This window comes from Penicillium antarcticum, assembly GCF_028974205.1.
Source record: "Penicillium antarcticum strain IBT 31339 chromosome Unknown utg000004l_segment0_segment0, whole genome shotgun sequence".
NCBI lineage: Eukaryota > Fungi > Ascomycota > Eurotiomycetes > Eurotiales > Aspergillaceae > Penicillium > Penicillium antarcticum.
Window position 1 is genome coordinate 1,130,266 of NW_026695302.1, and position 13,795 is coordinate 1,144,060.

General features: G+C 47.8%; 6 protein-coding genes across 6 annotated transcripts; 3 read left to right on the forward strand and 3 right to left on the reverse strand.

Moving 5' to 3' along the window:
* Positions 1-581: 581 nt before the first annotated feature.
* On the forward strand, positions 582-2,814 carry N7508_004410 (uncharacterized protein; the record flags this gene model as incomplete). Its single annotated transcript, XM_058462476.1, has 5 exons — positions 582-761; positions 825-840; positions 957-1,680; positions 1,742-2,354; positions 2,425-2,814. The coding sequence occupies 5 exons, from the start codon at positions 582-584 to the stop codon at positions 2,812-2,814; spliced, it is 1,923 nt and encodes a 640-aa protein (XP_058321101.1).
* A 284-nt stretch (positions 2,815-3,098) lies between these two features.
* On the reverse strand, positions 3,099-5,286 carry N7508_004411 (acyclic terpene utilization AtuA family protein; the record flags this gene model as incomplete). Its single annotated transcript, XM_058462477.1, has 7 exons — positions 3,099-3,673; positions 3,726-3,865; positions 3,917-4,120; positions 4,173-4,807; positions 4,865-5,043; positions 5,094-5,168; positions 5,226-5,286. The coding sequence occupies 7 exons, from the start codon at positions 5,284-5,286 to the stop codon at positions 3,099-3,101; spliced, it is 1,869 nt and encodes a 622-aa protein (XP_058321102.1).
* An 858-nt stretch (positions 5,287-6,144) lies between these two features.
* Positions 6,145-7,920, forward strand: N7508_004412 (uncharacterized protein; the record flags this gene model as incomplete). The annotated part of the gene is made up of 2 exons (XM_058462478.1): positions 6,145-7,080; positions 7,135-7,920. 2 exons carry the CDS (start codon positions 6,145-6,147, stop codon positions 7,918-7,920), a joined length of 1,722 nt encoding a protein of 573 aa, XP_058321103.1.
* Positions 7,921-8,009: 89 nt separating this feature from the next.
* On the reverse strand, positions 8,010-10,630 carry N7508_004413 (fungal specific transcription factor domain-containing protein; the record flags this gene model as incomplete). Its single annotated transcript, XM_058462479.1, has 5 exons — positions 8,010-8,535; positions 8,589-9,804; positions 9,881-10,146; positions 10,196-10,233; positions 10,403-10,630. The coding sequence occupies 5 exons, from the start codon at positions 10,628-10,630 to the stop codon at positions 8,010-8,012; spliced, it is 2,274 nt and encodes a 757-aa protein (XP_058321104.1).
* A 1,397-nt stretch (positions 10,631-12,027) lies between these two features.
* N7508_004414 (LysM peptidoglycan-binding domain-containing protein) lies at positions 12,028-12,383 on the forward strand (the record flags this gene model as incomplete). Its single annotated transcript, XM_058462480.1, has 2 exons — positions 12,028-12,145; positions 12,202-12,383. The coding sequence occupies 2 exons, from the start codon at positions 12,028-12,030 to the stop codon at positions 12,381-12,383; spliced, it is 300 nt and encodes a 99-aa protein (XP_058321105.1).
* A 239-nt stretch (positions 12,384-12,622) lies between these two features.
* N7508_004415 (uncharacterized protein) lies at positions 12,623-13,722 on the reverse strand (the record flags this gene model as incomplete). The annotated part of the gene is made up of 4 exons (XM_058462481.1): positions 12,623-12,873; positions 12,929-13,275; positions 13,331-13,563; positions 13,618-13,722. The coding sequence occupies 4 exons, from the start codon at positions 13,720-13,722 to the stop codon at positions 12,623-12,625; spliced, it is 936 nt and encodes a 311-aa protein (XP_058321106.1).
* Between the last annotated feature and the right edge of the window lie 73 nt (positions 13,723-13,795).

The following is a 13,795-nucleotide window of genomic DNA, read 5'->3' on the forward strand; positions in this document are numbered from 1 at the left end:
GCCAAGTGATTAGTAATGCTTGAAGTGCGGACATCGACCCTGCCAAGCCCTAAGGTCGAGACACCAAGGACCAGTGTCACTTTCAGTAAGCTCCGCATGGCAGGAAAATGACTATATTGAGAGATAAAAGGTCGAAATAATAGAGTTAATGCTTGGGTTGAGATAATTATTAATTGCTTGGGTAAAGATCATCACTCAATATGAGAAGAGTATCCGACGTCATGACTTTTCCAACTTGCCGCTCTCCACACCTATGAAAGAGATTAAAACATGTATTGCAACATGAATCATTGTGTGACTGTAGTAACTAAATGTAATTGGCTTCTCCGTGTCGCCAATGTAAGGGACAAAACTTTATAACCGGGTTGATCCATGCAATGTTAGGGTCCATGATGCCGATGGGGTACATAAACCTGCCATACCGGGATCAGAGCCAACCACACCCCATAGACGACCAAAAATGCCCCATCTACAACAGGGGCAGTGCCTCCGAAATAAAGCTTGATGTCCCCAGCCTAGATCTTTGTCGGCTCCTTCGACTTTTCACTTCTTCGTGGTTCTGGGTATAGTTCTGACTTGCCATGAAGTCGGGATTGGTGACAAACGCCGGTCTTGGTACGGCAATATGTATTATCTTGATTACATGCCTTGCTGGTGCACTGGCACAGGGAAATAATAGCTCGAGTGGACCGGTTGTTCTTACTGTTGCAAGAGAGGGCGGGAATAAGTCGAGTCCGCTGCTCTACGGAATTATGTTTGAAGTAAGCAGTTTAGCTTTACATGCGAAAAGATTTTCCGCTGACCCCTCTTTTTTCTTTGGCTAGGAGATGGATCATTCTGGTATGGAATTTACCCTGTTCTCGTCTCACGTTCAGGCTCTGAGGGAACCTTCAGTTTCATATTCCCATCTCCTCATCCCTGCACCCCTGATTCTAACAGCACTTTTTGATGACCAGGCGACGGGGGTATACATTCGCAATTGCTCCAAAACAACGGTTTTCAAGGGACCTCCCTAGGTCTGGCAGCCTACATGCCCGTGGGAAATGCCTCTATCTCCCAAGATAACTCGAAACCTGTCAGCAAAGCAATTACGTCCTCGCTCAAGGTTGAAGTACCAGATGGAGTCACGGACTACGTTGGATTCAAAAACACTGGCTATAGTGGTATCACTGTTCTAACAGCAACCTACAAGACGAGCTTTTGGGTGATGGGAAAATACTTGGGAACGGTCAACATTCAGCTGGTTGGCTCGCAAGGAAAAGTCTACGCCGATCACAACATGACTGTAAAGAGTACAGACTCAAAGTTTACGGAATTTGAAACATCCTTCAACGCCACTCACTCTCCAGATGGAGACAATGAATGGCGTCTGACTTTTGATGGCTCGAAAGTGGGTGGGAGCTCGCTTAACTTCGGATACATTCGACTATCTCCCCCGACATTCAAAGATAGAGAGAATGGTCTGCGAGACGATGTCGCCTCATTCTTGGATGAGGTTAATCCTGCATTTCTTCGATTCCCAGGCGGGAATAACATTGAAGGTTTGCAGGTTGATTCTCGATGGAAGTGGAACACCACAATCGGGCCTGTGGTCGATCGTCCCGGTAGAGAAAGTGACTGGGCTTATCCCAACACCGACGCACTTGGACTAGATGAATACCTCTGGTGGTGTGAGGACATGTATGTATATGCTTTTCAACTCTGTGTTCTCTCGGCAGTTTTCTGATAACTACAAACACAGGAACATGGCACCACTATTGAGTCTCTGGGCAGGCAAGTCATACGGGGATATCATCTCGGGACCCGATCTTGAACCCTTCGTGGACGATATCATGAACGAGATGGAATATCTGTTTGGAGACTCTTCTACTCACTACGGCAAGATGCGAATCCAGAACGGCCGGAAGGATCCATGGAAGGTTGAGTATGTTGAAATTGGAAACGAAGACGATCTCACTGGTGGCTGTAAGAGCTACCCAGATCGTTTCAATCAGATCTATAAAGCCATCCACGACAAGTACCCGGATGTCAAACTCATTGCATCTAATGGGGACTTATCCTGCTTGCCCTCACCACTTCCAAAGGATGTTATGATTGATTTACATCTGTACCGAAAGCCAGACGAATTTGTGAAGTTGTTCAACCAGTTTGATAACCAGCCGCGGGATCAGCCTGTGATGATTGGTGAATATGCGGCTCGGAACACGACAAGTCCCGAGGGAGTTTACTGGTCATATATGCAGGGAAGCTGCAGCGAGGCTGTATATATGATGGGTATGGAGCGTAACAGCGATATTGTGAAGATGGCAGCCTACGCACCATTGCTGGAGCACTTTGACTACATATCTTGGTCGGTAAGAAAATTCAGAGCAATACACTCTTGGGCTCTTCCTTGAACATCTTCTAACCAAGAATTCCCCACAGCCAACCCTGTACGGTTTTAATGCGACCCCCGGCAGCATTACTCCGTCCACTTCATATTTCGTCCAGAAGCTTTTCGCTTCTAACAAGGGTGACACGATTGTCCCAGTCGATTCGACGGCAGATTTCGGACCAGTCTACTGGGTTGCTTCTAGAACAGGCTCGAAAGCCTATCTGAAGCTGGCAAATTATGGAAAGGATCAGCAGACTGTACAAGTCAGAATCCCAGGTACGAAGACTGGAAAGCTGGAAATGCTCTCTAGTCCTAAGTATCATGGCAACACGCCTTTCAATGTGCAAGCCCAGACTGTTACCACGAGTGTTTTCAGTCCATCAGGCCATTATTCCATCAATATGGACCCTTGGGCAGTCGCCGCTTTGATAGTTTCATGAAAGAGATAATGTACGTAATGTGATGATAAACTCATTCAATTTTCTTTACCAAGAGTGATACAACGGAGGCCACAAGTCTTGTCACACTTCTTCATTTCAATATAATATAGACGACGCCATAAAAGAGACTGAAATATGGCATAAACGATACACAAAACAGCACATCTGCTCCGCGAATTTTGGATAGGAAGCTGTCCAGTACACATGGCACTGTTCAAAGATTTATGGCCACTATTGTACCCCAAGGACCAAAAAAAAAAAAAAAAAAAAAAAAAAAAAAAAACTCAATCCAAGAGCGCAACAGGAACATCAACAAACTTATCGCGGAAATAGTCCGCAAACCCTTTCCCGAAACCATCCAAGCGACTAGAGCTACTAACGCCCCTGCCAAGAATCCCATAAACAACAAAATGCACAGCCAATATATTGGGGAACTCAACTCTCTCGACCAAAAACGACTCATCCCAGTCATCATCTTTAGCAAGCATACTCCGCACCCGCTCGCGGCTCATGTAAGCTCGCAACCAAGGCCAGTGCTTCTCTTCAAGGACGAAGAGACCGAAGTTGAGATTGGCTCCTTTGTCGCCAGATCGTGCCAGGACAATATCACCTAGTCGAATTGATCTTGTTGGAGAGTTGAGTAGGGCTTTTTCTTCACTGGATGGGGTGTGATCATAGCTTTGACGTGGTTGCAGATCCCTATATGTTGGTGGATGACCTGTTGGGAATGATTTAATAGCGTCTGGTCCATCAATGAAGTTTATCTCTTCGTTGAGCTCTTCTTGATTTACTATTGCTGGATAGTAAGCCAGGAATGGGTGTGGAACTGCTGTGCGCATGTCGAGAGATGAGTGGAAACCTGTATAGTTTCTGTTAGTCAGATCTTGCTGAAGCTGAGAAATATCACTTACCCGAGAAATGCTTCAGCGAGATATTTTTTAAGGCTCCTAGTACAGCAAGAACAGCTTCTGCAGAGGCTGCAGCGACAAAGATGCGTAGGTATGTAGTGCTGCTTCGTTGTGATACTGGATCAGAAGCAGGAACACCGATTCTGATTGCTTGTCAGCTTTGACTCCCAACTATGGCGGAAACTTGTTCTCACCTTTGGAACTCGAGTGTATCAATACTATTAAGTGCATTCTGATCGATGAAATGTCGAATCTGTCTTTCAACCAGGCTCCACTTGGCATCAGTAGAGTACCCCGTAGCGTTGAGAAGTACCTGGGCCTCATAGCCTCCTTGGTAGAAGACAGCCAGCTTGGTAGTTGAAGGAGGTGCGTGGCCTCGAATTCCCCGAACATTCACCCTTTGAAACATCAGCAACCGACACCAAATGCTAATAGAAGGAAGAAAAATACCTATCCTCTCCTGCCTGTTCGACTGAGATATCATCTAGCGTAGCACTAACGTCACTATTTAAGTATATGCTCCCCTGAAGCTCATACAGAAACTGACACCGTACTGTGTCAGAATTTATGAGTCCACCGGTCCCATCATGCTTAGCAATGACGCAACTGCCATCAGCATGAATCTCCGCAATAGGAAACCCAGGTTGAACAACGGTGTCAATGGGATACCGGTCAAAGCCAGAGAAATTGCCACCGGTAACATAGGCAGAGCATTCAATCAAATGACCAGCAACCAAAGCTCCAGCAAGACAGTCATAGTCTGTCTCTGACCATGAATGCCAATACCAAGCAGCTGCAATAACCGGACTGGCATCTGAGACACGGCCACAAATGATAATGTCAGCTCCTCGACAAAGTCCGTCCACGATACCCCGAGCTCCGAGGTACGCGTGTGCTGAGACCATTGGAACGGGGTTGTCGGTGTTTGTGAAGGCGTAGGTTAGAGGTCCCGGTTTGACAGAATCATTCCCAGAATCAAGATGCTTCAATTCTTCTGGGGACTGAGGCATGTTCGGGCCGAGTCTGGGATAAAGGTCGTCTCCCGATACGTATGCGACGCTCAAAGGATAGCCTTTTTGGCGACACTAATCGTGTAAATAAGTATTTATATATCACTGCAAACCGAGAGGACAAGTACTTACCAATCCATTTACCTTGAGTGCCAAGCCCTTGGGGTTAAGAGCACCTCCATTGATGACAACTTTGATACCCTTGTCGGCGATCACGTCGATGGTCTGCTTGATACCTTCCCAAGCAGTTTCCTCGTAGCCTGCATGCTCGCCACGCTGGAAAGCTTGCGCATTATTTGCCATATTGACCTCTTTCTGTTGTGAGTACACTACTTCGCCGTCACTCATAGGAATGACATACCAGCGAGATAATCTCCCGTGATGAAGTCGACATCTCCGAGAGTTGCTTGGCGATACATCTCATAGGCAGGATCGCCTTCAGTGCAATCAGTATAGATTATGGGCTCTTTCAATCAAATTAATCAGATAATACCATGATAGCCAGAGCAATTAGCGACCCTGACAGGTCGGCCACCGATATTCATAGGCGGCATTGTATAGTTCTTATAGTTCAACCTGTCGTTATCGATAACGAAGTATAAGATATTGGTTTCTTTCGCGTTCAATATTTAGCAAAGATCAAATGATGAGTCTATACATTTCTTATAACCTCTAATGCAAATCCCTGTCTTGTTGCGATACAACCCCTCCCTCAACTCGGCCCGGAAGATCGCATCCGAGGTAAACCCAAGAGTCCGTAGATGTCTACCTTCTAAATCCCGCGGCCCGTGGAAATCCAGCCAGCCGGCATCCGATATTCTCCACATATCGACCCACGAATGTGTTAGCCCTGTCTTTAATTAGTTAGCTCAGGACATAATCAAGGACCACGGCGTGTTTCTTTACAGAACCCCGAGGCGTCTCTGTCAAAGCCGTGGGATCGGCCGGGGAGGTCTCCATCTTTGAATCAGGCGGAGCTTCTTGGCCAGTAGTCTCTATCTTCAGAGCTCGGAGATTCGGCTTGGTGCTGGCCTTGGTGGAGATTCTTGAGTTTCAGTGTTGTCGGCCTTGCGTATCCTAAACGGAGGTGACTCTTCTTCGTAGGCCTAACAAATGGGATATTAACGCAGGAAATATGCTCAGGGAAAGGACAGAAGAAGAGTAAGGGTTTGGAGGGACATATTTGGGCGTTGGGTAAGTCTCATACTATACGCTAAGCAGGCGGGCGAAATAAACATACGAGGTGCAGTACGTGAAGATTCTCCAAGAAGTTTAGGCCATTTAGCAGAAGAGGGGCCCATAGATTTTCTAGTAGAGTTTGGTCCCTATATATAGCCGGAAGCTCCCAGGCCGTTGAGATTTGTCTGTCATTTGAAGCAAGTTTATTTGGTTGTTGCATCTACTCTATAACTATGCACGAGACCATCCCCGGAGATGAGGTCTATGGACCCGGCACCTATATCGACAAGACCGTCCTCCCCGTACCAGAAGACACAAATCGAATCTTCAAATACCTTGCATCGAAAACACCCGGTTTCACAAAGGATCTAGCGATATGGGATACAGTTAAATTCGAAGGGCGGCCTAACCCTATGGTCCCTGGTCCAATGAAATCCCCAGCGGTCGTGGCAGCACTGCACGCCATGTGCGGCGTGGTTGGAAACGAACTCCTCGAATTGAGAGATGGGAAGCCAGCAAAGGAAGCGGGGGTCACTGTCAATACGGACCACGCCGGAATCTGGCTCGCGTCTACCTTCACCATATACGTGAACGGATCGGATGTGTCGACACTTGCACGGGCGGGAACATTGTCCAAGATCTTCACCCGAGACTTCGATCAAGGATTCGGCGTTGGTCCATTGTCTGGTCGGGCTACTGCTTTGTATCCAACCAAGGACCCGAAAGTGTGGTACCAACTGCACGGATCGTTGGACGCGAGTAAGACGCTCAAGTCAATGGGAATTGATATGGACGTTCCCTTGAAAGATTTCAATGAGGGATACGAGTATCTCAAGGGCCATGTACAGAAGTGGAGTGCGGATGAGCTTGAGATGCATAATGTGAGGCATGGATTGTGTGGTAGTATTTGCTACTCCCCCGACGCATGGAGAAAGACTGAGATGGGAAGGCGACTTGCTGAACACCCTCTCGTCAATTATACACATGAGACTTATGCGAAGGAGACGCCTCCTGTTCCTCTGCGTCAGGTCCCCGACCGTCGTCCCCTGGCTGGAATCAAGGTTCTCGAGATGGTACGCATCATTGCTGGTCCTACTGTTGGAACTACATTGGCATCATTCGGCGCGGATGTAATTCGTGTCAACTGCAGCAAGCTCGCCGATTTGAACGTAAGTTGGAACTCTTCACTGGGTTGAACAAAAAAGGATACTGATTTCTGATAGGTCCTCCAATTGGCCCTTAACGCTGGAAAACGCACTATCGACCTGGATATCGGAAAACAAGAAGACATGGCCCGTCTACTGGAGCTCGTCGGTGAAGCCGATATCTTCGTACAAGGCTTCCGATACGGATCACTCGACCGCAAGGGTCTCGGCTTGAAAGACATGCTCGACGTAGCAGCCAAGAGAAACAAAGGCCTTGTATATGTCGACGAGAACTGCTATGGACCCAGTGGACCATTCGCCGAGAGACCCGGGTGGCAACAGATCGGAGACGCCGCATCGGGTGCGTCATACGTGATGGGCCGGGCATTGGGCTTCGATGAAGGAGAAAGTGTTCTGCCTCCCCTGCCAATCTCCGACATGACCACTGGCATTCTAGGTGCGCTGGGGGCAATGCTGGGCATTCGCGACCGAGCACGGAAGGGCGGGTCATATCACGCGGTGAGTTCGCTTGTGGCAGGAGACACAATTCTACTTGACAAAGAGGTTGGCCTTTACCCTGTCGAAGTTGTCACAAAGACAATCGATGAGTTCAGGTTTGCGCGCTCTTCGCCTTCCCAATTTGTCACAGAAATTATGATTGATGTTATCGACGGGTGGAAGAATGTCTTCCCTGAATATCTGTGCCCTGACTCTCCATTCATGATGAGATTTGAGGACAGCCCATGGGGACAAATGGACCTGTTGAGGCCTGTTGCCCGGTTGGATGACAAGGAAGCAAGCCCCATCTGGACAAGCCCCCCTGTTCCAAACTGTCATCATGATTCCAGCATCACATGGGAATAACCTGTCAAAGAGAGAAAGCCTGTTAAAGCGAAGAATTTATGGCATTATGGATTGATGAAAATCGAAGGCCGTCTCATATGAAAACGAATTCATGATTCTCCATTATTACCAGCCAGATCAAATAAGCCGAAATCGTAAGAAGGAGGTGCGCCTGCTAGCATATCTTGCCAATTCCAAGCAATAGGAGTAGCCATTGACAATGGCCCTGTACCATACAAAGCTTGATCTGAAGGCAGATGATTTGACTGAACAATGTTGCCGTCGATCCGAGCATGCTCAATAAGACCGAACCCCGGCGTAAAAGGCCTCTGGGGCTGATTGGGATTCTGTGACCGTCTTTGCCCCTGAGCCTGAGGTGGGTGGCTTGCCCCCCTGCGCTCCGCTGGGGGATTTCTTGCGCGATGGATCGCTCTTCTTGCCAAGTTTTCCCAATCCGTACACATAGCCAAGACATAATCCATATACGTGTCTTGTTCCTGGGATGCCACTCTTGCCAAAAACGCAACTACCCCATTGATCCTCGATATATCAGTTTTGGCATCAGGACGGGAGGGATTGGCTATGATCTGAGAGAACAAAGCGACCAGAGCTGCAGCAGGGAAATAAACGATGCCCCTGTTTGGTTTGTTAGCAAAAGATCTAGAGCTTCATGGAGAACCGATGCATACCATTCAAATGATTGACCGAAGCCACCTTCGACATGACCAATCAAGTCAATCGCGGCCCGTGCTGCCTCCAGTGATTGCTCTATTGAGTTTTCTCGATCAATCGGCAACCCAGGAGCGCTTGGCCTTTCGTTTGGTGTATTTGACCATCTTCGAGGGATCAAAAAGACACGGTGGATATTGAGGTAGCAACAATGATAGGCAAAATGAAGCCTTAAGATATGCGGTAAAAAGGGGTGGTGACAACCCGCAAAGTTTCGCTGCGGCCGAACTATCGGTGGAATACTTTGTTTCCAGGCTTCGATCTCCTCAAAGCACTCCCGCACATCTTTCATCAACTCTTCACGGGTCTTTTTGAACCCCTCAGTACTGTAAAGTGTATCGCAAGCTTTGCGTTGTATGACAGCAAGTCGGGCGAGAGCCGAGAAGAAGTTGATCTTCGTGCCTCTGATCTCCATCATACCCAACCCATCAGGTGGGTCCTCAAAAGGGAGTAAAGTACTGAAGTCGCGCGTGTCCTGCGACCCAGGGCGGCCGGTCCGCTGACAGACATCGGCGTCTAAAATAAACGCTATCCAAAAGACCCTCTTTCGTTCCTCTACCTGGGGCTCTGGAAGACCAAGAGAGTTGGATTTGTGCAACCCGATAGAATGCGAGAGGCGCACAGCGGAAGCAGCAAACATGAAAAGAGGTTGGGGGTTTGGCGTCCCTTGAAAGTAAAGTGCTAGGCCGAGCAGCCCTTGAACAGCAAGGAGGTCACAAGTTCGCATGAAAAATTCTGTAACCACATTCATTGCATTTCTGACGCAGCCAAGGGATTTTTGCCAGTCATCGCTACTGCCTCCTGAACCCTCGGCTCTTTGTTTGTATGCAAAGGCGAGGACAACATTTAACGCAGCCCACCACGAGGATCCCTCGTTTGGATTCCACGAGAAGTGTCTATTGACCTGGATCATAAAGCTTTCAGGCCTGAATAGCGGCACAGCCTTGTTGAACGTCTCGAAATATTCGTGGACCAGCTCTAATGTCTCTGACTTAGACGGTAGTGGGAGTGAGCACCTGCTTTGAGAATCATCTTGAAGAGCTTTGGGGTACCAGTCGGCTAGCCTCCATCGACTTCCATTTCTCTGAACCGCATGGCGCCACATATTGTTACCCTTTGTGTTTTCAAGCCATCCCGCACCTTCAGGAGAAGCAATGGAAAAATGAGAGGACGCGCCTAGGCATAATCGGTAGAATCAGCTCAGCCATTCGTGTCACCATTGCGAAACGGTATTCGGTGAGCTAGTACTTACCAAAGAAGCGCATCGCGCCTTTCGGGGTTTTGAGAGTATATGACCCTTCATCGCGATCACCTCCGTTGGTGTCGGCCTCATAAGGCACTTGACTGGTGTCATCTCTCGGGGAAGGTATTTCTGACTCGGATTCATCCGAATGTTGACCCTGCTCCGGGTCTGCATCGGAATCACTCTGGACCCGACGTCTCTTGGAAGCACGAGCTTCATTCAATTCCTCTTGCAAGGATCGAATGCGCTCTTCCATTTCATGCAGATATTCATCGCTGCAATCTGGATCAACCTCTGATCGTTCACTGACATCGGATAGCTTACCGGTTGGGTTTTTTCTTGTGTCGCACGGCGTCTTCGTACTTGCAGGGCAGTTCAAATGTCCTGCAGGGGGTACAGACCGGTCGAGTCCCATCACATTTGACCTTCTTTCGTCTGCAGACGCTGCATGCCTTTGCAGAGTAAGCATCCAATCATGTCCATTGGATGGGGGTATAGGGTAGGGGGCACACATGCCTTGGCAAGGCGTACAGCATTGTCGGTGTTCCCATCCATGATACCAAATGCCTGATTAGTATCGCCACAGCTTAGCTGCTTTCTCCTACACCTCTGATACCAAGATTCTATCCAGCGCTCAAAATCATTGTTGCTTTTCTTGAGAACTCGCGTTACATTAAGACATCGGGGTTTCCCGTCGCCTCCGAGTTCGACGCCCCACGCTTTCAGGCACCGAGGCACCGGGATATCCTGCTGAGTCATGACTTGGTTACCTCAGGCAGAACTTGCACCAAGTATACAAAATCTTAGCGATGTACTGCACTGTCATACTGGACTTTGTTGATCCTTGGACTCCGCTCCGCAGTCTGTGATAGCCCTCATATTGCGTGACTAGAGTTTTGGAAATGTGTACCCCCCGTGGGCATCCATCGGGGAGCTCCCAACGTGCATCACCCGAAGTGGCGCAGAACGTTCACCTTGACATTCTAGAAGAACTCGAACATTCCAGATATATTGGGATCTATATATTGCTTTACTAGAGTTAGTTACATGCACCAGCCACTACCCGTGATCACTGGATTCAGAGTGGGAGAATTCATGCGTATTTTACAAGAAGTCCTCAATGAATGTAAGATTCATCCTAGGTGCTAGAGAAGACAGCAAACAGTAGCGGAACCTGTGATACCAGTACATTAGCTAAGACCAGAATTTTCAAAACCGAGTATCACCCGGCAACATCGCCAAGAACATTGTTCGGCTCGGTTAGTTGGTCTTTGTTTTTGTGTTTCCTTCCCTGATATTGAGCCGATGCGGTCTCGACTTAGAGCCGGCCCTAGACCTCGACGCATTTGGCCTACTCCAGAATGCTCACCGATATTTCTAATCATTCAAGTACCTACCCACTACAGCCGTTGGGCCGGTGTCATATCGATGCAGCATGTAATGTCACTCTGTATAACACCCCTTTCTACGTAGCAAAAAGCCGCAACCCGATAACAAGACTGTCTTGCATTGCCCACTTTTATCTGCTGCTCTATACAATCCTAAATCGGCTCAGCTTGTCGTACAATCTGTGATTAGAAGCACATATGTCTCAAGTAGATGTTTGCACTACCCTTGCTATACACTAGATGAATGGCGTGATTCGGGCCATCGTAACACTATGGGATGCGTCCAAGGCTAGGCTCCCCTGACCAGGGTTACTTTATGAAAATTATATCCAGACACCGTAACCGTACAACAAAGGGAATATACTCGGTCTCACTGAGACAGTTGAAACAACGAAGGCCAAGACATACGGCCATGAGGTTGATTTCAAGGAATCTATTGGCTTGACTTCAGCTCTTGCGATGCTGCTGTTCATAATGTTTCAAAAGCACCAGAGTCAGAGGAAAGCCACGGTCGCAGCAAAAGAAATAGAATGCAACTTGTGATTGAAGTAGACGTTATCAATGGAGGTATCGTACTTCCCAAAAAGTATGCACATGTTTGACAGGGCGAAGCCTCACCACTAAGATCTATAGCGCCCATATGGGGGTTCAAAGAACGACAGGTATAAATTGACAGACAAACCCGCCCAGTAAGCATTTTTTTTTCAAACAGCAACAAAATCCAGTTCCATTTCTACAGTCCTGCAAATTCACCAAACCAAGTTCAAAATGGTCAACATCAAAAACACCGTATGTCTCTTGGGAGTCGCTTCCCTCGGTACTTCTGTGGCCGTCGGTACTACCAAATTTGATGTGGATGCAGTAGTCTGGAAGATGACAGAATTCTGTGAGTGACAGCAAAGAATACATAGGGTCTTTCAACCTGGGCTAACTGGAAAACAGGCATCAACTACTATACAATCGGCTTTGGTGACACTTGCTGGGACATAATCTCGCGCAACCAGAACAAATTCACCATGAGACAGCTCCTGTGCTGGAACACCGACATCAATCCCTGGTGCTCCAACCTCATCCCCGGGCGGCAGGTTTGCATTGGGGTTGATGTCCCTGGCCCTGTCTGCTAGGCTCTGGGTCAATTGCATCATTGCGAATGTTTTTACTCAAAGGAGAGATGGGAGAAATGCCCGAGGATATTATCGAGGGCTTGAATTTCAAAATTGCTTCGTGGATGTAATACTCGATGGGTAGTTTAGCTGTCTGCGTTCTGTTATCATGAAAAGTCGTTCTTTAAATCAAGCTCCGGGCAAAAATATATTGAAATGAACGGTGCACTTCTCATATAAATCTCCGTGTAGAAAGCATTCTATGCACTGTGTTGTTTCCACGCCTTGTGCAAGAACTCGCGCATCTTGATTGGCTTGACCTCAGGGAACTGAGCGTTGAGTCGATCTCCCGGTAATTGGAACACCTTGTTGATAGTGAGTCGGCTCACTAACGCGGTGGTCTCCTTAAGCTCTTCTGCCGAGGAGTCTACTCCGTCTGGCTGAACAGGAACAGTGACATCACCAGACTTGATCTGGTCTGCGCTATCGTAAGTGACGTTGAATTTCTTGCCTGTTTTAAGAAACTGTTAACAAAAACTAAGCTAAAGATGGTGCAAGTTCTTTACCAGTGAATTCCTCGGCCATGCTCAAAATCTGGTTATAGGTAACTTCATCCCCAACAATAACACTAAACTCGGGCCATTCCTTGAGACCAAGTGCCTTGACCAGATAGGTAGCCATGTCGTAAGTGTATGTCATACAAATCACATTGTTACCATCTCCTGGGATAGCCGCCGTGGCACTGGATATGTCAATTCCAAAGCTAAATGGCTGCAAATGGGTTTGGACATGTGGCATTCCCCAGTAGTCCATAAAAAAGCCAGGGATCACCCTGGTATATTCTAGACTACTGGTCTTGAGACAAGTTGCCGCATCGAGCCACCACTGAATACTGGGGTCAATAGCAAGCAAACTTTCATCGCCAAGTCATCAGCATATAAACCCCACAGTTGGAGACGGAAACTTACTCGGCAGTTTGTACAAAGGAAAATTCGCTGGGGATGAATCTTTTCGTTGCCCTCGACTTATCTGCTGCTTCGATCAAGTTTAACTGAGACTGACTCGTCTCATCAGAAACTAAGCCAATCGCGGAAATGATGGTGTGGATATTGTGTTGCTCAAGCGCCTGTGTCATTGAGTGGACATCATCGTAGTCAATCTGCACAGCTTGCACCTTCTGCGGACCCTGGTCCTGTCTCACCTAACATGTTACAATATCAGTACTCCGCCAAGTAGAGTTGCTAAACGGACATACACTGCGAGACAACACGACCACGTCAAACTTAGGTTCCTCAAGTAATTTTTCCACAACGGTTTTCCCCACGCCACCGCTACCACCAGCCACAGCAATGACAGGCATGATGAATATGCACGTTTTAACGCGAGTTGCCCTTTAAACCCCGATCACAGCAAGGGGTTGTCAAGCTGAAGTT